The sequence below is a fragment of the Budorcas taxicolor genome, chromosome 10, assembly GCF_023091745.1.
Source record: "Budorcas taxicolor isolate Tak-1 chromosome 10, Takin1.1, whole genome shotgun sequence".
In the NCBI taxonomy this organism is placed as follows: domain Eukaryota; kingdom Metazoa; phylum Chordata; class Mammalia; order Artiodactyla; family Bovidae; genus Budorcas; species Budorcas taxicolor.
Window position 1 is genome coordinate 100,967,700 of NC_068919.1, and position 22,322 is coordinate 100,990,021.

General features: G+C 43.5%; 2 protein-coding genes across 3 annotated transcripts in view; one reads left to right on the plus strand and one right to left on the minus strand.

Annotated features, from left to right (window-relative positions):
• Window positions 1-3,259: 3,259 nt before the first annotated feature.
• EIF3J (eukaryotic translation initiation factor 3 subunit J) lies at window positions 3,260-22,212 on the plus strand. Of its 2 annotated transcripts, XM_052647092.1 has the most exons (8): window positions 3,260-3,391; window positions 3,466-3,569; window positions 13,547-13,601; window positions 14,053-14,144; window positions 17,373-17,487; window positions 19,359-19,520; window positions 20,760-20,833; window positions 21,138-22,212. In XM_052647092.1, the coding sequence occupies exons 1-8, from the start codon at window positions 3,355-3,357 to the stop codon at window positions 21,267-21,269; spliced, it is 771 nt and encodes a 256-aa protein (XP_052503052.1). In that variant the 5' UTR covers window positions 3,260-3,354; the 3' UTR covers window positions 21,270-22,212. The 2 variants fall into 2 exon arrangements, with proteins under 2 accessions (XP_052503052.1, XP_052503053.1); XM_052647093.1 differs by lacking the exons at window positions 3,260-3,391; window positions 3,466-3,569 and adding an exon at window positions 9,507-9,590.
• SPG11 (SPG11 vesicle trafficking associated, spatacsin) overlaps window positions 18,297-22,322 on the minus strand; it is a 79,611-nt gene continuing 75,585 nt past the window's right edge. The window contains exon 41 of the mRNA XM_052647091.1: window positions 18,297-18,642. Within this exon, the coding sequence (XP_052503051.1) occupies window positions 18,620-18,642 (23 nt within the window). The 3' untranslated portion in view covers window positions 18,297-18,619. The remainder of the gene's footprint in view (window positions 18,643-22,322) is intronic.

A 22,322-nucleotide genomic window follows, 5' to 3' on the forward strand; every position in this document is an offset into this window, starting at 1 on the left:
CATCTGGAAGTTCATGGTTCACATACTGTTGAGGCCTGGCTTGGAGAATTTTGAGCATTACTTTACTAGCGTGTGAGGAGTGCAATTGTGTAGTACTTTGAGCATTCTTTGGCATTGCCTTTCTTTGGGATTGGAATGAAAACTGACCTTTTCCAGTCCTGTGGCCACTGCCGAGTTTTCCAAATTTGCTGGCATATTGAGTGCAGCACTTTCACAGCATCATCTTTCAGGATTTGAAACAGCTCAACTGGAATTCCATCACCTCCACTAGCTTTGTTCGTAGTGATGCTTCCTAAGGCCCACTTGACTTCACGTTCCAGGATGTCTGGCTCTAGGTGAGTGATCACACCATCGTGATTATCTTGGTGGTGAACATCTTTTTTGCACAGTTCTTCTGTGTATTCCTGCCACCTCTTCTTAATATCTTCTGCTTCTGTTAGGTCCATACCATTTCTGTCCTTTATTGAGCCCATCTTTGCATGAAATGTTCCCTTGGTATTTCTAATTTTCTTGAAGAGATCTCTAGTCTTTCCCATTCTGTTGTTTTCCTCTATTTCTTTGCATTGATCACTGAGGAAGGCTTTCTTATCTCTCCTTGCTAGTCTTTGGAACTCTGAATTCAAATGGGCTTATCTTTCTTTTCTCCTTTGCTTTTTGCTTCTCTTCTTTTCATAGCTATTTGTAAGGCCTCCTCAGAGGGCCATTTTGCTTTTTTGCATTTCTTTTTGTTGGAGATGGTCTTGATCCCTGTCTCCTCTACAATGTCATGAACCTCTGCCCATAGTTCATCAGGCACTCTGTGTATCAGATTTAGTCCCTTAAATCTATTACACACTTCCACTGTATAATCCTGAACGGTCTAGTGGTTTTCCCTGTTTTCTTCAATTTAAGTCTGAATTTGGCAATAAGGAGTTCATGATCTGAGCCACAGTCAGCTCCTGGTCTTGTTTTTGCTGACTGTATAGAGCTTCCCCATCTTTGGCTCCAAAGAACATAATCAATCTGATTTCGGTGTTGACCATCTGGTGATGTCCGTGTAGAGTCTTCTCTTGTGTCGTTGGAAGAGGGTGTTTGCTACGACCAGTGCATTCTCTTGGAAAAACTCTGTTAGCCTTTGCCCTGCTTCCTCCTGTACTCCAAGGTCAAATTTGCCTGTTATTTCAGGTGTTTCTTGACTTCCTACTTTTGCATTCCAGTTCCCTATAATGAAAAGCACATCTTTTTGGGGTGTTAAGTTCTAGGTCTTGTAGGTCTTCATCAGTTCAGTTCAGTTCAGTCGCTCAGTCGTGTCTGACTCTTTGGGACCCCATGAATTGCAGCATGCCAGGCCTCCCTGTCCATCACCAACTCCCAGAGTTCACCCAAACTCATGTCCATCGAGTTGGTGATGCCATCCAGCCATCTCATCCTCTGTCGTCCCCTTCTCCTCCTGCCCCCAATCCCTCCCAGCATCAGAGTCTTCTTCAATGAGTCAATTCTTCAGGTGAGGTGGCCAAAGGACTGGAGTTTCAGCTTTAGCATCAGTCCTTCCACAGAACACCCAGGACTGATCTCCTTTAGAATGGACTGGTTGGATCTCCTCGAAGTCCAAGGGACTCTCAAGAGTCTTCTCCAACACCACAGTTCAAAAGCATCAATTCTCTGGCGCTCAGCTTTCTTCAGTCCAACTCTCACATCCATACGTGACTACTGGAAAAACCATAGCCTTGACTAGATGGACCTTTGTTGGCAAAGTAATGTCTCTGCTTTTTAATGTGCTGTCTAGGTTGGTCATAACTTTCCTTCCAAGAAGTAAGCGTCTTTTAATTTCATGGCTGCAATCACCATCTGCAGTGATTTTAGAGCCCCCCAAAATAAAGTCTGACACTGTTTCCCCATCTATTTGCCATGAAGTGATGGGACCAGATGCTATGATCTTCGTTTTCTGAATGTTGAGCTTTAAGCCAACTTTTTCACTCTCCTCTTTCACTTCCATGAAGAGGCTTTTTAGTTCCTCTTCCCTTTCTGCCATAAGGGTGGTGTCATCTGCATAGAACCATTCAACTTCAGCTTCCTCAGCATTACTGTGCTTCCCTGATAGCCCATTTTAAGCTCTTTATAATAATCAGTTTACCTGTTCAGCTTATCTCCAGTTGCCAGGCATATCAGGGACCACCTGTGTACTTTCTACCTAAAATGCACTGGAGCAAATTTCACTTGGTCTTGAAAACTCCTTAGTGCAGCGCTCACCTTCTGGAAACCTTTCAAATACCCTGCCGCTCCCCTCCGCGGTTCCCCTCCGCGGTTCACGCTAACCTTTTGCATTTATCCTCACAGCGCTTCTTTTTGTTGCAGTCATTGCGCTGTGTCGAAACCTGTTTACATGTCTGTTTTTGCTGCTTGATTGAGCGCTTCTTGAGGGTAAGGCTAGAGCCAATAAGTTTAGCTGACTGAGTTCCGAAATCATTCCGCGAAAGAATGAATCGTGTACTGGGTTCAGGGGGCTCACAGCAGGGAAGGTCCTCGGGCCCCGGGGTTCCCTTCGATCCCTTCGTGACGCACTGCCGGCAAACGTGCCGGGAGCTAAATCTTAGCTAAATCTTAGCTGTTCGGCTGGGAGGCTGCCAGGAACTCGGTGCTCTCCGCTCGCTTCTCCCGGCGCCCTGCGCCCTTCAGGTTCCAGAGGCCCATCTCGCCCAGCGCGCCATCGCGCGCCCCGGGGACGTGGAGGCCACTCCGCCGCCCACAGCCGGGCGCGGCGTGCTGACTCTCTGCCGCTGTTACCCGCGCCCGGGGGCGGGGTCCACGCGAGCAGAGGCGCGCCGCGCCGCTTGCGTCGGGCGCAGGGTGGCCCGGGAGGAAGAGAGAGGGCAGGCGACAGCCAAGCGCCAGACAGGGTGCCGCCACGGTCCCCGCACTGCCTGTTCCTTCCCGGGGCGCGCGAGGCGGGCCGACCCTCCCTTCCCGCCGGCCGCCTTGCCGCACTGGCCCGCCGGACCCCTCAGGCACCGAGTGGAGCGCGGAAGAGCCCCGGGCGCCCGTCGCGCCCCACGCCCCTTCCGGCCGCTCCCACGCCCCTTCCGGCCGCTCCCACGCCCCTTCCGGCCGCTCCCACGCCCCTTCCGGCCGCTCCCACGCCCCTTCCGGCCGCTCCCACGCCCCTTCCGGCCGCTCCCACGCCCCTTCCGGCCGCTCCCACGCCCCTTCCGGCCGCTCCCACGCCCCTTCCGGCCGCTGAGTGGGCGGGGCCTCTGCGTTGAGTCTGCCGCGGTCCCAGCGTTCCCCGCGCGGGCGACGAGCGCGGATCCGGTGACTCACCTCCGCCGCGCTAACTCTCCCCCGTCTTCCCTCACACACGCTCACGCCCGGCTCGATATGGCGGCGGCGGCGGCTGGGGACTCCGACTCCTGGGGTGAGGGGAAGCTCGGGGGTCGGGCCGGCCGGCGCTGGCCCCAGACTGTCATTAACGCGACTCTCTTCCCGCAGACGCGGACACGTTCGCAGTGGAAGACCCGGTGCGGAAGGTGGGGGGCGGCGGCACTGCCGGCGGGGACCGCTGGGAGGGCGAGGACGAGGACGAGGACGTCAAGGTGGGTCCGCGCGGGGTGGGCCGGGGTGCCCGCCTTGGGGCGGGAGGTCGGACGCGGGGCCCGGGGCGCCGCCCGGGCCTGCGCGCCGTGTGGGGACGCGAGCGCAGGGCCCGGCGGTGCCCTGCTCCCCCGGTCCGCCGGCCACAGGGCCGGAGGCGGGCTGCGCGGTCTGCCGAGCCTGCCGGGCGAGTGGCGGGCCCCAGCCCCTCTTAGAGGGTCCGCGCCTGCCCGGACCCGCCGCCAGCCGGCGACAGGAGGTGACAGCCGCGGCTGGGCCGGCCCACGTGCGCCCTGCGCGGGCCTGAGACCGGGAGGCGAGAGCGCGGCCCCTGGCTCTTCCCAGATGGGGCGTCTCGTAACGCGTCCCTCGTGCTGGGAGCTCGTCTGCAGCCCTAAAGGGAGGGTGCGGTGGGGCCCCTGGCTCTTCCCAGATGGGGCGTTTCCTAACCCCCTTGCCTTTTGGAGCTCAGGCGTCCCTCGGGCTGGTAGCTCGTCTGCAGCCCCAAAGGCCCGCTGGTGGAGTTTGTTAGAGCTTTTAAATGTGTGAAATATTGTGGTGTAGTTTCAGCCGCCTTTCTTCCCCACACACAAGTGAAATAATTTTTAGACCCCCCTCTCCCTACGTGTGGTAGAAGGATGAACTGAGGCCTGAGAGAGCTACCTTAGTGGTCAGAAACCTGGCTAGTCTACACAGCGACTTGGAAAATGGAGCGCTGATAGAGTGGGTTATTCATCTACACGGGAACCCGTAAGGAAATACTGATTTCATGGTTGGAGAAGGCGGGGGAGCCCGGTGTTTGTTTTGTTTTTCCTATGCTTTGTATATTTCGTTTGCTTTTGACGCCTCCTGGGGACTCATCGTGTGGCTTCAGATGACATTATGACTGCTGCGTTTTTGTTTTTCTAGTAGCTACAAATCTCTCAAGTGCAGAATGTTAGGATCCTTATTAATGAAGTTCTCAAAATCTTTATTTCCATGAAGATAAAATTTAATATGAGTTGGAAAATGGTTTTCTGTGGTTTTGATTCATTTAGTGAATTGTTTATTCTTCTGACTTCTACCCCCAGCTCATGATAACAAACCCTACAAATCTTTCTGCTTGAGTTAAAAAAAAAAAAATTAAGCTAGATGATCGTTAGGAACTCTGTGTCCATACTGCTTTTATTTAGATTTTACTTTGGTCTGATGAGGTGGATGTCCAGTTCCTTGAACAGCCTGAGGTTCAGGGATGATGTGAGCCTTTCAAACCTTGGGGTTAATTAATAAGCAACACTGTTGTGGAGATATTTACATTTTTGTTTCATTTACGTGTTGTGTAGGCGTGGGAATGGATTGTGTTATCACCCTCATTGCACAATATTAGTTCCCTCCCTACACTGTGGCAGATTCTGTGTTTTGAGCCTTTAGTTCAGATTTGTCCTTTCACTTCTATGCATAGTAGATCCAAGAGTTAAGACATCTGTTAGGAAAATTGGGAATAAGTGAGAAGAAGCGACTAGAGAATCAGGAATTACCAGAAAATGAAGTTTGAATGAAGTAGTCTAGACTGATATGGAGAAGCCTGACTGAAATTATTGTATCTAAATGGTGTCTATCCTGATAAATAGAATTCTGACCACTTGAACTAATTTTGGAGGTTTAGGAGTTATAAATCCTACTTAAAGGCAAATGTTACATAAAGGCTATCTTGTCTCTCCAGTGCAGAATTTGTTTTATACAAATAGCCTATTTCTTTTACTTAAACTTTGAAGTTGATCTTTGAGTAGCAGAAAGCTGAACTTGCCCATTTTATTTCCATGTTGAGATGTAGCTCTGTTTCTGCTGAGTTCCTCAGAGATTTCCAAGATCAGGTGTCCGTGGAGCAGTTTGGTTCCTAGCAGTTTAGGGTCAGACAGACCTGGATCCATATTGTTGGCTTGACAATTTCTGTTTGTGAACATAAACCAGTTTTTCAATCACCCCCCTCCCCCATTTCCCAACCTTAGCATTACAGAAGCTGTCTCAGGCATTATTTTGCACTTTAAAGGAGATAATATATGAGGCATTAGGCAGTTGTCTGACACTTGGTAGGCACTGGGTAAATAATTCTCTCTTGCTTCTAGATGTAGTCTTAATTTTTCTGGCTAATGGAAAATATGCTTAGGCTGTTTAGATCGTGTATCTGGGGTCATTTTTGTGCCACATTTTGTGCTCTCTTTAGCTCAGTAGGAGTAAGTTCTCTCCGCAATGGGTGTTTACTGTGTGTTTTTTGTTTTGAATGGAATGACCACGGTTGTCAGGCAAGTTTTTGCTTGCTCAGAATCTAGAGTTGAAATTTGTCACCTTGAATGGTAATGAGCAGGTTTTCCCTGCTTTCTGAAACTAGAGCATTCCTATCAAACTTTTCCTAAGCTGAAAGAAGCAGTTACTTTAGGACACATCTTGCTAACAAATGTACAGATGCTCACAGACACAGTTCAAAGCTGTGGCAGCTTGGTGCTTAGATTCTGAGGAGCTTGGTGGAGAATGAACTTGGCCTTGATGGTGCCACTCTTGCTGCTTAGGGTGCTCACTGCCACTGTAATAGCTCAGTGCAAAAACAGATGCTGTTTTCACTTGTCATAAAATTGTAAATTGTCTTTGGATTTCACTTAGCGAATACAGGTACTAAGGTACGTTGTTAAAAAAAAGTGAAGTGTCATAAAGTGAACTTTCAAAAAGTAAGGAATACATTAATACCAAATTTCTGCATTCTCATATTCTAATGCTAATCCTTTTGTAGCAGTTGTTAACAAGGTTTAGTTTTCATGAGATTAAATAGTCACGGTCCTTAAAGAATACAGTATGTGAATTTTTGAAAAGTCCTTCGAAAGTAAGGTAGGAAGAAACAGTAAGTTCTTCAGTCTGTGTCAGCACCTAGTGTTTAGCCTTTAAGAGTATAGGCTTAATGTCCTTTGTAACATCCTGAGAAATGAAAGGAAAACTAAGGTCTTTTGTTACAGTAACTTGCTCCAATAGGTTAATGTCTTTCAGTAGACATAGCATTTTGCTGCCCTTGACTTTTCAAATAGCTGTCTGATAGTGGCAGGGGTGGATTTAGGTGAAATTAGGATTGTTCATATTCACTGGTGGCGGGGGGAGGTGGGGAGGCTGTGCTTCTCACCAGTTTAAAAGGTGAGAACCAGGGAGCGTACTTGTCTCTTACCATAGCTTTATTTCCCCTCTCTACCCTATCCTGATACCAGTGCGGAGACAGTGGGAGAAATTGTTTGCTTGGCATGTATCTCTGGACCCCTTCCCCATTTCTGGAATGATGTGGAGGCTGTGTTGATCATTTTTTCTGCTTGCTGTGAGTACCTACCCACTGCAAGCAGGAACAACACAACTTTCACTCCATTTTACTAGACTCCCATCATTTCACTAAAACAGACAGAAGCTAGATTTATTCAAAGGGTGTAGTTTGTTTTGAGAAAACTTCTGGCTGTAATTAAGCGTCTCACACATTTGCTTCCATAATGTTATTACAAAATGTCTTTAAAAGACCCTAGAGAACTGGATGAGTTGAAAACTGCGTGCCTTATTGTGCCCATTCAGCTGTCTGTTAGGACCGTATCCCAGTTAATAGTTTAAATATACCAGAGTAAGGACATTTTTGAAGCATTGGAAACAGCACTCTGAAGTAGAGGATTACATTTCAAAGACATGGGAGATTGTTGGGAAGTTTCAGAAGGCAGGCATTTTGCTAGGAATGGATATCTGGAAGGTGTGTATGTATGTGTGTGCATGTGCGTGTCTCGTGAAGAATTCCAAACATACACAGAAGTGGAAAGAAAAGCTTAATAAAGCCATGGCCAACCTTCTATTTTCTATGTTCTGTCTTACTGCTCTCCTCACCCAGCCAGATTATTTTGAAGAAGATATCAGTTGTATCATTTTAATACCCTGACAATTTTTTATAAACTAGTAAGTTTTTAGTTGGGAAGTGCGTTTGTTGCTGAAAAATATTTACCTAATATATTTGCTGTCCTGGACCATCGAAAATAAATAGGCTGTTTGTTTAGCGTTGAGTGTCTTGTTCTTAACCTAGCTTAGCCAGGAATTTGAAGTAGAATTGATGGATAACACTTCCAAATATGAGACAGGTCGGTGTTGAGATGGAATTCAGCAGAGTGCTGAGCCATAGTAGTGTGTTAAAAACTTAATGCATTAAGTGAAGTAGAATTTATTGAGACAGATGCCCTGGCTTCCAGAGACCAGCGGAGTACTGAGGTGACGGAAGAACATTTGCGCTCATTTTAAAAGCGACCCTTTGCTGCCAGGCCCAGCCGCGGCAGGAGCTCACTGCAGAGTTGTGAGGGTTCTCAGCACAGAACTGGCACAGCTCACAGAACACCCAGCAAAGACTCTCTTGCTTCAAGAGATTATGCTTTCTCTAAAGCAAACGATTGTGCTTAAGAAGAAAAGGAGGGGTGCGTATATTAGTTCACGGGCTTCTGCTGTGGGGCAGGAGAGTCTTCTGCTCATGTGAAGCCACTTCTGTTGGATGGTCTATAAATATATCTTGCTTAAGTTGGAAAGCATTTTCAGCCCTTAGCGTGTTCTCTCATTGCACGTGACATTCTGTAGTTATACATTATAAAATGACAGGCTGTCCGCCTACAGGCTGCGTTATTAGAAATAAAAAGGAGCCAGGGTTTAAATGTTTTCTGTTATGTTTTCAGTTCTTAGTTGTATTTAGTTGGGAAGCAGGTTTTAAACTTGAAAAACACCCATCTTTTTCAGAGAAACGGCTCCGGTGATGCTGGATGTTTATCTGTAGAACGTAAGTTTAGATAAGGTAGGTTATAAGCAGCTGCTCTTCTGAGAAAGCTGGCCGTTTCAGAAGAGCCTGGTTAATACTGGAGATATTAATACTTTAAATGCTTGAAAATACTTCTGGAGAGAAATACTTTTGGATATTGTAGTTGGAAGATGTATTGACTACCAGTGATAATTGGTTAAAAATTTAATTGGATATTGATAGGTAACTCTTGAACCAAAAACAACCATTAATCTTAGCTGTTTCTCTTGGAACCCTTCTTGTATTTTATCTGAATTTATTGTCAGCATTTACAAAGTCTTGATGTTTATGGAAAATTGGGCAGTTTTAAACACTCTGCTTTTATGCATTTACTTTTATGACTAAGGATGCAAAAACTGTCGTAAGTTCTTGGGGAAAGCTACGTGGCCTTCTGCTTTGGGGATTACATTTGTTCGGGAAATGTGACCAGTCTGTTTTTTCTGACGTCACGGTGCTCGCTTCCTGAGGAGCTTGTCCTCAGTATAGGGGTGACTTCTATAAAAAAGGAGCAGACTGTTTTCCAGCACTGTGGGGTGAAGGGTGCCTTCCATGGTCTGTTCGTGAACTGAGGAGCACGTGTCGTAGTTGTTTCCAGGACTTAGAGATAGGAACCGCTGTTTCTGCTGCTGCAGTCCCTTCTGTGCTGAAAGTCTAGGTGGCCTCCTCACACTTGGACTGAGGGGACGGTGTGTCGCCGTCTGGAATGAGGTCATTCTTCGAAAGGGAAGCCAGGGGCAGGGAGAGGCGGGATGCAGAGTCAGGGTGGATGCAACCCTGGACCAGCGGTGACCCGGGGGTGAGGTTTTACTGGTGCAGGGAACTGAGGAACACCAGCACTGAGCAAAAACCCTACCGTGTTGTGCTGTTTCCCTGTGCGGGAGTTACTGGGATGGGGCTGCTCATTTTCAGCTATGCCTCGCTCCTCTTGAGCTCCTGCTCCCAGAGGCTGCTAGACTCATTTGTTAAAATTAGTAGAAATCCATCTCAGGCAATTTGAGATGAGTATCTGGCATAGTTGTAGCTGGGCGTGTCTTAGTATCTGGCATAGTTGTAGCTGGGCATGTCTTAGTATGTGCCCTAACCCTTCTCTTTGATATGGGATTCCCTGCAATTCCAGGGGACTCCATTCCAGGACTAATTGAAAGAACAGATTTTGATGTGGAGGGACCTAGTTGCCAGACATGTATACTTCAGGATTCAGGTAAGAAATGATGTTTAATATGACACTTTAAAGAAATTTTGTCCTGTTCAAAACAGGTTCCTTCATTATTTTCCCATTCAGATTGTGTGATAGTTATCTCTGGGCCTTGGTGTCCTTCTGTGAGTGGGGATAACACTACCTTACTTGCAGGACTTTTGCAAGGGTTAACTGTGTGGCCATATGCAAAGTTCTTTGGGGGCTTTCCTGGCAGGACTCACTGCCACGGGCCCAGGTTCAATCCCTGGTCAGGGAACTAAATTTCCACAAACTGTGCAGCATGGCCAAAGAATTAAAAAAAAAAAAAAACATAAAGTCCTTTGCGTGGCGCTTAGTGCAAAGTAAGCACTTAGTCGATGCGATCTGTTGCTGCCCCCACTGTCACCGTCACTGGTATTAGTGGGGAGCTATAAGCATCCCCAAGAAGCAAGCAGATAGTTCTTTGATCTAAGAACCATCTAAGTGGCATACCACTCACACACCCAGCTTTCTTATGTGCTGTGACGATTAAAATGACCAAAAACTTACAGTAGTAGTCAGCTTTTAGTTTTAGCTCTCTGCTTCCTTTTGGACAGTGCTGTATTGACGCAAGCACTTAAGCAAACCGGCAGGGGGATAGGAACGTTTGCCGTCCAATTTCCAACTCTTAGATGTTCACACAGTGACTGGCTGGTTTGCTTTCATTGTGTTTGTTAACTATGAACTATGGGTTAAATTGCAAAGGTAAAGAGATTATAAAAATGCTTCTATTCCGAGTTCTTCCCACTCCATGGCAGCCGTGAGCAAGATTTTTTATTTCTTTGGATTTAGATTTTTATTAAGAGTCAAGGCTTGGTTAGTTTGCAGACACCGAGCCTGGTTCAGATTTACGGCCTCCTGCGTTACAAAGCCAGACGCTTGCTGCCGCGGCTGTGGCGTGTTAGTCAGCCCTGCCCCTCCGGCCGTGCCAGGGCCTCCTGCCTTGTCCGTCATCCTCTGGCTCAGCTTCAGACGGCGCGTCCTTGAGTGCCGGGTGGTGGTTGAGATAGTGGTCAGGTTCCCTGTAGGTTAAAGCCCTATTTAAACACAGGGCTGTGTCTTTCTCTGTTAGACTTAACCCTTGTAAGTTCTGCGGCCCCTTTAAACGTGGTTTGATGACTGTTTATGTTTCGCTCAGGGCCTGTGCTAGGCCTAGAAAAGAGCCACCTGAAGGCGCCCTGCCCGAGTTAGGGAGCTGGTTCCGCGAGGCTGTGGGTCAGCTCTTGACTCTTCTATTGTACCGAGCTGAACTCTTTTTTTCTTTTTTTCAAGTTTAATTTTTAAAAATTGGGCTTAAATTTTTATACAGATTTGATTCATTAGCCAGGGTTATGTTGTATGGAATATTGCTTGAAATAATTAGAACCATTAGCCAGAATGTTGGATGCTTCTACATTTGGGAAAGTAAGTGTAAACACAGCTCAGTTTTTTGTTTAAAGCTACTGTGAATTATTTAAGAGAGGCCGTTAGTTTTGGCTTGGTGGTCTTGTGTTTTAATTGTTAATGGAGAAGCTTTTTTGTGGAGTTAGACAAGTTGATATAAAAGTTCATATGGAGAAACAGTGTGCAAGAATGGCCAGGAAAACCCTAAAAAACCTGAAAAGGGGGGATTAGCCCCAGCTTACATTAAAAACATACCATAAAGCCTCTGATTAAAACAGTATGCACTGGTACGTGAAGAGGCAACAAGCCAGCGGGGTAGAATAGGAAGCAGAGATACCTGGGAAGCTTAGTATGTGGAAACTCCCAGGGCAAGGATGGGCTTTTTAAAAACCTGAAGTATAGTTGACTTGCAGTGTTACAGGTTTCAGGTGTATGGCGTCACTCACTTCTGTCCTGTCCAACTCTTTACCACCCCATGGACTGCAGCACGCCAGGATTCCTTGTCCATCACCAACTCCTGAAGCTCACTCAAACTCATGTCCATCTAGTCGGTGGTACCATCTAACCATCCCATCCTCTGCTGTCCCCTTCTCCTCCCGCCCTCAGTCTTTCCTAGCATCAGGGTCTTTTCCAAGGAGTCAGTTCTTTGCATCAGGTGGCCAAAGTATTGGAGGAGCTTCAGATTCAATCCTTCCAGTGAATATTTAGGACTGATTTCCTTTAAGATTAACTGGTTGGATCTCCTTGCAGTCCAAGGGACTCTCAGGAGTCTCCTCCGACACCACAGTTCAAAAGCATCAATTCTTCAGTGGTCAGCTTTCTTCATGGTCCAACTCTCACATCCATACATGACCACTGGAAAAACCATAGCTTTGACTAGACAGACCTTTGTTGGGAAAATAATATTTCTGCTTTTTAATATGCTGTCTAGGTTGGTCATAGCTTTTCTTCCAAGGAGCAAGCGTCTTTTAATTTCATGGCTGCAGTCACCGTCTGCAGTGATTTTGGAGCCCAAGAAAATAAAGTATGACACTGTTTCCTCATCTGTTTTCCATGAAGTGATGGGACTGGATGCCATGGTCTTAGTTTTTTGAATGTTGAGTTTAAAGCCAGCTTTTTCACTCTCCTCTTTGACTTTCATCAAGAGGCTCTTTCTCTTCGCTTTCTGCCATAAGGGTGGTGTCATCTGCATATCTGAGGTTATTGATATTTCTCCCGGCAGTCTTGATTCCAGCTTGTGCTTCATCAAGTCTGGCATTTCTCGTGATGTACACTGCATATAAGTTAAATAAACAGGGTGACAATATACAGCCTTGATGTACTCCTTTCCCAATTTGGAACCAACATAGTGGTTCACAGTTTTTAAAGATAATACTCCAGTTACAGTTATTATAGAGTATTAGAAAGGTGGACTTTTCAATAGCTGGTGCTTTGACAACTGGGTAACTATTTGGGAAAAGATAAAATTAGATCCGTACTTAGATCCATCATAGAAAAGAAAAAATTCCAAAGGATCAGAGATGTAAATGAAGAAACAATGGAAGCATACATCTTCCAGAAGGAAATTCCTTGCTTTGAGAAAAGGCTTTCTAATTGACTTGGAATTCAGAGCAGTGGAAGAAAGCTTGAATTTCGCTCCATGAATGTGGGGGCCACATAGCGCCTCGCAGGGAGCACTGCAGGCGTCCCCATTCAGAGAGCAAGGGCTTGGCGCCCGCCGCCTTCCACTGCCCTCCACACTGTGCTAGAGGCTTTGCCAGTGTGGTTAGATAGGAGAGAGAACTGTGGAGCCGCACAGATTGGTGAGGAAGGCATAAAGCTGTCTCATTTGCAGATGATACGGTAGTGTACCTGGAAGCCCATAGAGACTCAGTGGTGGAACTAACTGAAGTGATACACGCAATGGGTAAGGTACCTGGGCTTCAGAGTGGGGCACTGTGTTGCATCTATCTGCCTGCTGATGCAGGAGACACAGGAGACGTGAGTTTGATCCCTGGGTCGGGAAAATCTCCTGGAGTAGGAAATGGCAACCCGCTCCAGTATTCTTGATGGAAAATTCCATGGACAGAGGAGTCTGGTGGGCTGCAGTCCGTGGGGTCACAAAGAGTCGGACGTGGCTGAGCACAACATATATGTATTTACGTTTATATGGTAGCAGGATATCAAGTTAGCATAGAAAACCTTATAGCTGTTGTATAAATGATAAAACCACCAGTCAGAGGACATAAAATGGGAAAAAAAATATTTCAGTGGCAACAGGGAAGACGAAATACTTAGGGAGAGACCTAATGAGAAGCATGCAAAATCTTCTAAGAGAAACTTTAAAAGTTCTTTGAAAGATACAGAGGTAGGCTTGAACAAGTGCAAAGATAGCCCTTTTTCTTGGCTAGGGCAGTTCAGCATTATATCAGCTCTCCCAAAATTATAAACTTAATGTAACACCAAAAAAGATGAAAAAAAAAGTAACCCAGCAAACTTGTTTCCGTGGTGTCAGAATAATAAAGTCACATGGAAAGGTAAGCGTGTAAGAAGCATTAACGGAGTTTTCTCTTGTTTAGGAAAACTGGGATGATGATGAAGATGAAAAAAAAGAAGCAGCAGAAGTAAAACCAGGTGATCCATGGGCTTCCTGTTTTGGGGTTTAGATCTTACTCTGATGCTTATGTTAAGACAACTAACAAAATGCTGCAAAATTGGAAATTTTGGTTATTTTTAGAAACCAAACATCCTTCTGTTTCGTTCTCTTCTCCCTACATCTCTTCTCTCTCTCTCTCTTTAAAATGTAATCAGGTTAGAGGATGAGGCATCAGAGTTGAATGGTCTAAGTCCTGCCCAGAGGACTGTGGGGAAATATGAAAGGAAGTGTTTGGATCTTGGGGGTTAGATTAGAGAGGAGAAAAGAAGTCCCGGAACTTTTCTGTTCTTATTTGCCAGGATATCACCATCTAAATTGGAGCTGGGAGAGGTTTGATCTCATAAAGTATTATAAGTATCATGTCTGTCTCATTCATAAACTAGAAAATATTTAAGATTAACTATGATTAAAACATTTCTTTACTTTCAGAAGTAAAAATTTCAGAGAAGAAAAAAATAGCAGAGAAAATAAAAGAGAAAGAACGGCAGCAGAAGAAAAGGCAAGAGGAAATTAAAAAGAGAGTAAGTCCTATTTGTTCTCCATAACACAGAATCCTCACGTCGGTAGTGGTGCAGTGCCTTAGCAGCCGCAAATGCTCCCTGATCGTGCAAAGGGCTTTGTGAAGGCTGTGAGTGGATATTATCAGATCAGGTGATCCCAGAGAAACTGAATTTGTGGTTTTTGCAAAAACCAAACCCGGAAGCTTTATGTGTTAGAATGCCTTTTAGATTTTCACAGACATTTGGAAGCGTTCAGGATTGTCTTGTGACCATAGTCAGGGATTTTTATCAGTGTCTTGCAGTTCTCTCTAGCTGTGATTAGTCTTTTTTTTTTTCTTCAGTGTACATTTTGAGTAAATATAAAAAGCATCCATTTCTCTGCCATGTACTATATAAATGTTTTTGATCATTTGGAGCAGGATCAGGAATTTTGTGTTCAGTCACTTTTTGAATAAAAAACATGTTGACATGATTCAGAAATCAAAATGGTATTAAAGAGGGGCTCCCAGCTCTTCAAAGATTTGTTCTGTTTCTTTCCCTTTATCCTGTAAGTAAATATGGTGTATTTACTTATACACTGGTGTATTAAATACTGTATTTATTTAAATATTTACTTAAGTATTTACTGAAATATTGGTGTATTATGATGTCTCCAAGGTGACTTTATATATTTGTATACAACTATATGGTCATATTCCACCCATTTTTTATTGTTTTTACCCTGGCTTTATTTAATAATCATGGAAATCTTACCATAGATCATAGCAACCTTTCTTATTTTATTTTTAACCTGGTGAAACAACTCCACAGTGAAAGTGCCTAACCACTGGACCACCAGGGAATTCCCTTGACTTTTTATTAAGAGAAATTTCAAGAAAATAGCATAATGGGTCATATATAAATCATCTAAATTTACCAGTTGTTAATATTTTGCCAACTTGCTTCATTTGTTTTTTTTTTTTTTTTTGCTAAAATATAATCCAATAAATAACAAACTATGCATTTTTCCTTTAAATACTTCAGTATGCATTTCTGAAAAAGCAAAGTGATTTCTCATATAATTTTCCCTTTTTAAACACCCTCTATATTCAGGTTGTGTGCATTTCTTTATTTGTCCCAAAATAGCCTTGCATATGATTTGTTCAGGCAAGCACCTTGCATTTATTTGGTTGTTAATGTACTCTAAATCTCCTAGGATCTTTCTCTCTCAAACGACAGACTTGCTGAAGAGAGCAGGGCAGCGTCGGTAGAGCACCCAGCCTCTAGGTTTGTCTTACTGCTTCCTTGTAGTTGAGTTTCCTGTAACTTGGCAGTCGTGTCTGGAAGTCTAATTGGAATTAGAGTGAACACTTTTGGTTGGAATACTTCACATATAATGCTGTATGCTTCATGTTGTATCAATCACATCAGAAGTCATACGATGTCTGTACTATTACTAGTGATGCTGAAATTGATGACTGAGTTACGCTGATGACAGCTTGGTCCTTCTCTTGTAAAATGACAGATTTCTTTTTCTGGTAATCCAGTTTTAGGGTTAGTTTTAGGGTCAGTGATCATTGCCTGAGTATTTCTTTAGGTGTGGCAGAATGGTGGTATTTCATTTTATGACTTCCAGTTTCTTATTGGCTGGCTTTTCCCCCCTTTTTTTCTATTTGGTTACTTTGGATATGGTTTGTGCTAGAAACCATAAAAGCTTAATTCGTATGATTACTAATTTTCAGAGTAAGGAGGGGGTGTGGTAACTTTAAGTGGTGAAAAATGAAGGATTTTGTAGGTTTCAGTTTTTTCTTTTTGAGTAAATTTATGGACTTAGAGGTCTTTATGAATTCATTTAGATATAGTGATTATTTTTTTTCCTGCTTAAATTGCCCCAGTGTTGGGCAGTGGGGTCCCTCTAAGTTGTCCCTGTCTTCCTCTGTCTCACAGAGCCCCGCTAGTCTGTGAAAGGTTCCTTGTTCTCTGGTACAATAGATTCATCTGGTAAACTCTCTTAGGCCTGGAATCAGCTCCTGCGATTCCTTTTTAGTAGCAGATTATCATGGCCAACAATATGTGAGAATGTCTGTTTCTCCCCCGTCAGGATCATTTTAGATCCTTCTTAGTAATCTTGTATTTGTGTATCTAAAAATACTTACCCGCATGTTTATATGTTCAGAACAAGGAATGGATTCTTATAGCTCAAAGAAGTTGGTCTTTGAAATTCAGCATTATACTTAATCTTTTGTGTCCTGATTAGTCTCCAAAGTAAAGAACCCTTACACTCAGTGTGTTGCTTTTATCTCAGGTGAAGTGTTGAGTTAGAACAGACTCAGTTTTGATGCAGGAAATAAGGGTGTTCAGTTCCATCAATACAGTTGAGATAGTTCCCTTTTTCTAGAAAATCTTCTCCATGAGAAATAAAATGTGACCTGTTTCAGAAGTGGCCTTTTGAATTAAAATCTTCAAACTGCACAGGTATGGATATTTGTGAATGGCACAAATTCCCTTCACCTTTTCTCCACTTTGATAAATATCATCAAAGGTATTTCCTCTTAGTAACATATTTGTTATAGAAACTTATGGCATATAGAAAGGATATAAATTAGACTATTAATTGTCCTCTCAAGTGGAATAAAAAGATCAATAAGGGGGAAATGTTCTTCTAATTCTTTGAAAAAAGTTTTTTTGTATGTCTGCATAATATCTGTTATGGATGTGCCATATACTTTAACCATTCTGTTGTGGAACGTTCAGATCATCTCCACATTCGCTTGATATTATGAATAAAACCCCATCTGACCTTCTTTGGTTAGACATTTGTGTGCATCCGTGGTTTCTTAGGAGGAATCCCTCAAAATGGAGTTGTTTTATTGAAGCAGATAGTAATACTTTAAAGACTTGATGAATATTACCAGAGTTAACTCTAAAACAGATTTTCAGTATACAGTTTTAGCCAGAGTATAAGAAAGCTATTTTCAACTTGTCTGCAGTCTCAATTCCTTAATTTAAAAAAATCACCATGAAATAAACCGAGTCGTCAAATCTCAACTCTGTGACATTACTACCTGTGTTAACCTTCTGTTACCATGGGCAGGCTGCTTAATTTGTGACTCAGGTTTTTTTCCTATAACATTGATATCTAAAAGAATTTACTGTAGAAATACAGTAAACACTATGAATGTTTGCTATTATGTGTCTAGAAAAAAAAATTATACAGTACAGACGTGTACTGCGTTCATTATAACCAGCTGTTTTCAAACTTCATTTTAGTTAGAAGAACCTGAAGAACCTAAAGTGCTAACTCCAGAAGAACAATTAGCAGATAAACTGAGGCTTAAGAAATTACAGGAAGAGTCTGACCTTGAATTAGCAAAAGAAACTTTCGGTAAGTTGGGGGTGTGGTAACAGTGTCGCATTGGAGTTGGAGTGAATACAGTGGAGGCCTTACTAGTGTGAACATTCAGCAAACATCTTTTCTGAAGAAGCATGATGATTTGGGTTTTATTAGAAAGCAGTTCCTAATCTCTCTCGTTTGTATTTGAGGATTCATTACTTGACATAGAGTGAGACACATGCTCAGATTTTTGAAAAATTAGAGTATTGTATAAAAGATGATTAAAGTAAGTTATTGAACCCAAATACAGTATACTGCTGATTTAAGAATATGTATCAGCTGGATGAAATTTGGGTAAGTGTGAAGTCTGTAACTTTGTGAGATTCAAGCGTTTGACTGTAGGCATGTCACTGTCTTAAGTCTGGTAGGGTTTAGGCAAGAGCGTGCTGGCCTTGGTGAGGCTGAGGCTGTGCCCCTTCTTGGCTCTCACTGGGCCCTACCCTCAGAGGACTTCCATTCCTGAGTCCCATGCCTGCAGCTGTCGTTAGTGTAGAAGATAAAAGGTATGTTCAGGACTCTGTCAACAGTAAGTTTAGAGAGTTCCCTGGGGAAGTTACATGGCACGGAGGATAAAGATTCAAAGTCAGAGAAATAGTTAAAAGTTTCATTTTATTTACTTGCTCTGCTTATTGATACTTTTTCAGAGCAGAATATCCTGTTGAAACAGTTAAATAACCTTGAAATGAACCCTAGAAGGATCTAGTTACTTGATCTCTCTCCCCGTCCCTTCTTTAAAATGGACCGAGCAGGCTGACTGTAGTGACCTCTCTCCTCTTCACTGAAAAGTTGAAAAGTGAAGTCGCTCAGTTGTGTCCGACTCTTTGCGACCCCATGGACTAGTAGCCTACCAGGCTTCTCCCTCCATGGGATTCTCCAGGCAAGAGTACTGGAGTGGGTTGCCATTTACTTCTCCAGGGGATCTTCCCGACCCAGGGATCTTCCCCGGGTCCCCCGCATTCCAGGCTTTAACCTCTGCGCCAGCGGGGGGGCCCGTGTGAGCTGACTCCTCAGTGCGTCTTCAGCAGCCTGAGTTGCTGTGGCTGCTCCTGCGTACTGGCAGGTGCTCGACATGTCTCCACCACTCTCATCTCATTACAGAGGGCACATGCCCGTTATCCTGTCTTCATAGGATGGTAAAAGCCACCCCTGTGTGTGTGAAAGAGAAGGGTTTATGTGGTAATAAATTCTAAGATGGGACACCAGTTATAGATTAAAAGCAAAAACGTGTTATCATTTGCTTAATAGGATTTTAATGTTGTGTTTCTAATACTAAAATACTGGATTGGTGTTAACAAGTGATTACCTGGTCATTGAGGAATAGGTGACGCTAGGGCTAAAAGAACTGGCCTGCCAGTGCCGTGGACGCAAGGGACGCAGGTTTGATCCCTGGGTGGGGAAGACCCCTGGGGTAGGGAACGTCAGCCCACTCCAGTCTTCTTAGAACATCCTGTGTCCACCTTTGTCTGCTTTTTTCCCTTTCTCTCCCATCTTTGCTGTAGGCTGTTGCTGGACAATTGCTTTTAGAGCTTCCCTTTTGTGCCAGGGGCTCCTTTGGGCCAGGTGAAGCCTGTGGTCCCCTTCTTAACATACTGTTTTTAAATGCATAAAATACAGAGGATTTCACTTACAAAGGAAACCTATTATTTTGGAATAGGTATCAAAATAGTGAAGTAGCCTGTGATACAGTAATTATGTACAGACCACTTGAATTCTGTCCGAAGAGTTCAGTCGACTCAGGTTGAGAACCTGTTTTAGCGTGAAATAATAGGGTTATTTAGATATGATACTGAAATACTGGATTTAAACACTTCTAAATTAAAAAAAATCTTTCTGACAGTGTGTGTGTCCCCTTTCTCCTACAGGCGTTAATAATACAGTTTGTGGAATAGATGCTATGAACCCATCCTCAAGAGATGACTTCACAGAGTTTGGAAAGTTACTAAAAGATAAAATTACACAATATGAAAAGTCACTATATTACGCCAATTTTTTGGAAGCCTTAGTTCGAGACGTTTGTATTTCGTGTAAGTAATTCTCATCTCTGACCCCTGTGGATGGATTTAAGTAGGGGATGTTATAATACACTGAAGATTTGCTTTTTAGCAGGTAGCTTAGGAATGATGTTCTGCAAATACACAGCGAGTGGTCTTTTGAGGATGCTTTCCGAGTGTTTTTACAATGGCTTCCCACAGAGCCATCTGTGCTTGTTGGCACAACAGCTAATAAAAGACTAGCTTCTTATTTTATATTGAAGGGAGCTAAGGAAGTAACTTTTGGGGAAAATCATACAGAATTTACAACTGAGACCACAGACGAGTGTCTTTTCACTTTATAAATGAGGAAGCCAGCTGCAAGAGCTGCCGTGCATTCTCTGGGTCCATGGATTTCGTTTCACGCTTCCAGAAGAGTCGTGCACTTCAGGGGCAGGGGGTGTGGGAGTTGACATCCAGCGGTGGTACAGCACCAAGGTGGAAGGGACTAGGTTTGCTAGTATTTGCTGTTTTTAAGACTGAGAACGAAATTCTTCACAGTAAATTTAAAGTGGATTTTCTTTGGGAAATGATTACTGAGTGGAAGGTTCTAAACGTGGTCGGTGACATGCCCATAGTTGTCATTTTATTTTGTAGACACTATTTTTTCTGTTTCAGAGATGCTAACCAAAATTGAACACTTTTTTTGGTAGCTAACAACGCATGTCTGTTTCCAGCTTTATATTTTAACGGGGTGGAAGGATGCGTTGGCCAAGTTTACTTCCTGGTTAAGCCAGGCACATAGACTTCTGAGATACCTCCTATTTTCATTTTCATTCTTGAGCTAGAAAATGGAGACCTCAGGGGTCGGGGAGTTGTTGTCTGTGGGTTTAAGCATTGGCCTTCCATATTGATTCAGATACTCCCCTCTGAAAGCCAAGGGGGTGTAATTTCCATAAGGCATGGTTATTCTGTGTGTTTAGACTGGATACGGGAGAACGGCAGGGAGCACTGTGAGCTGTAGATGTTTCTAGAGTCTGGTTAAACGGTGGTGTCTTGGCGATTATAGATCATGATAAAGTTTTGTTGCTGGGTTTGCCATTTTAAACAGTTCTGGTTTGTGAGCCTAGCCATAGACTTAAGATTCTCTATCATGTTAGGAGAAAGTAACAGCCTTTTCAAAGTTGCTGAAGTTAATGATGGACAAATTAGATTTCTCATGTCACTGTGAAGAATGTGTATTTTGCTTTTTTACTTATTCTCTAAAATTCTTAAAAATTATTATTTTTTTAGTGGAAATTGATGACTTGAAAAAGATTACCAATTCATTGACTGTGCTCTGCAGTGAAAAACAGAAGCAAGAAAAGGTAAGAGAGCGAGTTGGGTGGGAAATGTGTGCTACACAGACACTGGGGTGTAGACATGGTATTTCCACGAAGGCTCGTTAGAAGTCAAGAGTTCACCGATGCCATTTATATTGGAAGAGAACAGGAACGTGAGTGCCGTGGTCATCCTTTGTTTATAGATAGAAATTACCCTGGCTTAGTTCTGGAATCTCAGAGAACTTGGTTTTTCTCGAACCAGAGCTTTTTTTTTGACTATGAGGGCTGCTGTACCAAATAAAGATCCCACAGTAGAGAAAGTCTTATGACTTAACTCTTTTATCTTCAGCAAAGCAAAGCCAAAAAGAAGAAGAAAGGTGTGGTTCCTGGAGGGGGATTAAAGGCCACCATGAAAGATGACCTGGCAGATTATGGCGGTTACGACGGCGGATACGCGCAAGACTACGAAGACTTCATGTGACGTTTCACCTTCTCCTGGTGTCTTCTTTCTGTTGCCCACAATCCCTTCAACATGTAGCACAACTTCCTTTCCTTTCAGTTCTGCCAAATGCTACAATCAGAAGTGCAGTATCTTTTGTGCTGGTTATTTAATCCCTTGACACTTAGGTGCTAATGTGCAAATGAGGGAACTTGGATCTTGTTGCCAAGGGGTTAAAATTGGGAACCTCTGTTGCTACTAAATCATAGTTTTAAAAAACAAACCTAATAATGTTGTCATTGTTGCTATCTGATTCCATAGCAGCAGTCACTAAATTGGAAACAAAGGTTGCAACATGACAAAAAAAATTGTGTCGTATTTACCAGCACCATTCAGTAATACAGCCTTAACCATACCTCCTTGAACTACTTCATAACTTGTCAAGAAAAGCGGTCTGCTGCAAGGGCATGTGGTGTCCACCTAGTATTAAAATTGCTTTGTCTTAAAATTGAGCGTGAGGATATTAAAAATACATTGTGACGAAGACTGCTAATCTCAGAGTGAAGACATGGCAGCTGCAAAGCACTAGTTTGATAAGTAAATGACCAAAACCCTCCAACTTTGAAGCTGAAGAAGGTAAACCTCTCCATCGCTGCATTACAAGTTGTGGAATCTTTTGACTGCACAGACTGTCGAGTTGCCATTTATCAGACTGTTCTACTGACGGAGAGCTTCAGATGGGGGGGCAGGGAACTCCTCACCTGTTTTATCTGCCTGATGTAAGTGTCTGAGAAACAAATCTTCCTTTGTTCTCCAAGGCTGCAGTGGAACAACTTTTAACAGGGTTTTGGCATTTCCTTTCCTTTATAAAACATGCTCAGCAAACTGCACCGGTTAACTACAGTTTGGTAAATTGTTATGTTAACAATTATGACATCTGCAATGTTTTATAAAGCAACTAATTTAATAAAGTCACTATTGTGAGGACTTCAATTTTGTGTTACCTCCCAAGAGATATTTTTGGAGAGTATAGAACAAAGCTCTTGGGACTTGAGTTCTCTATATGCTTACAAAGCTTTATAAGTGCTTGATGAG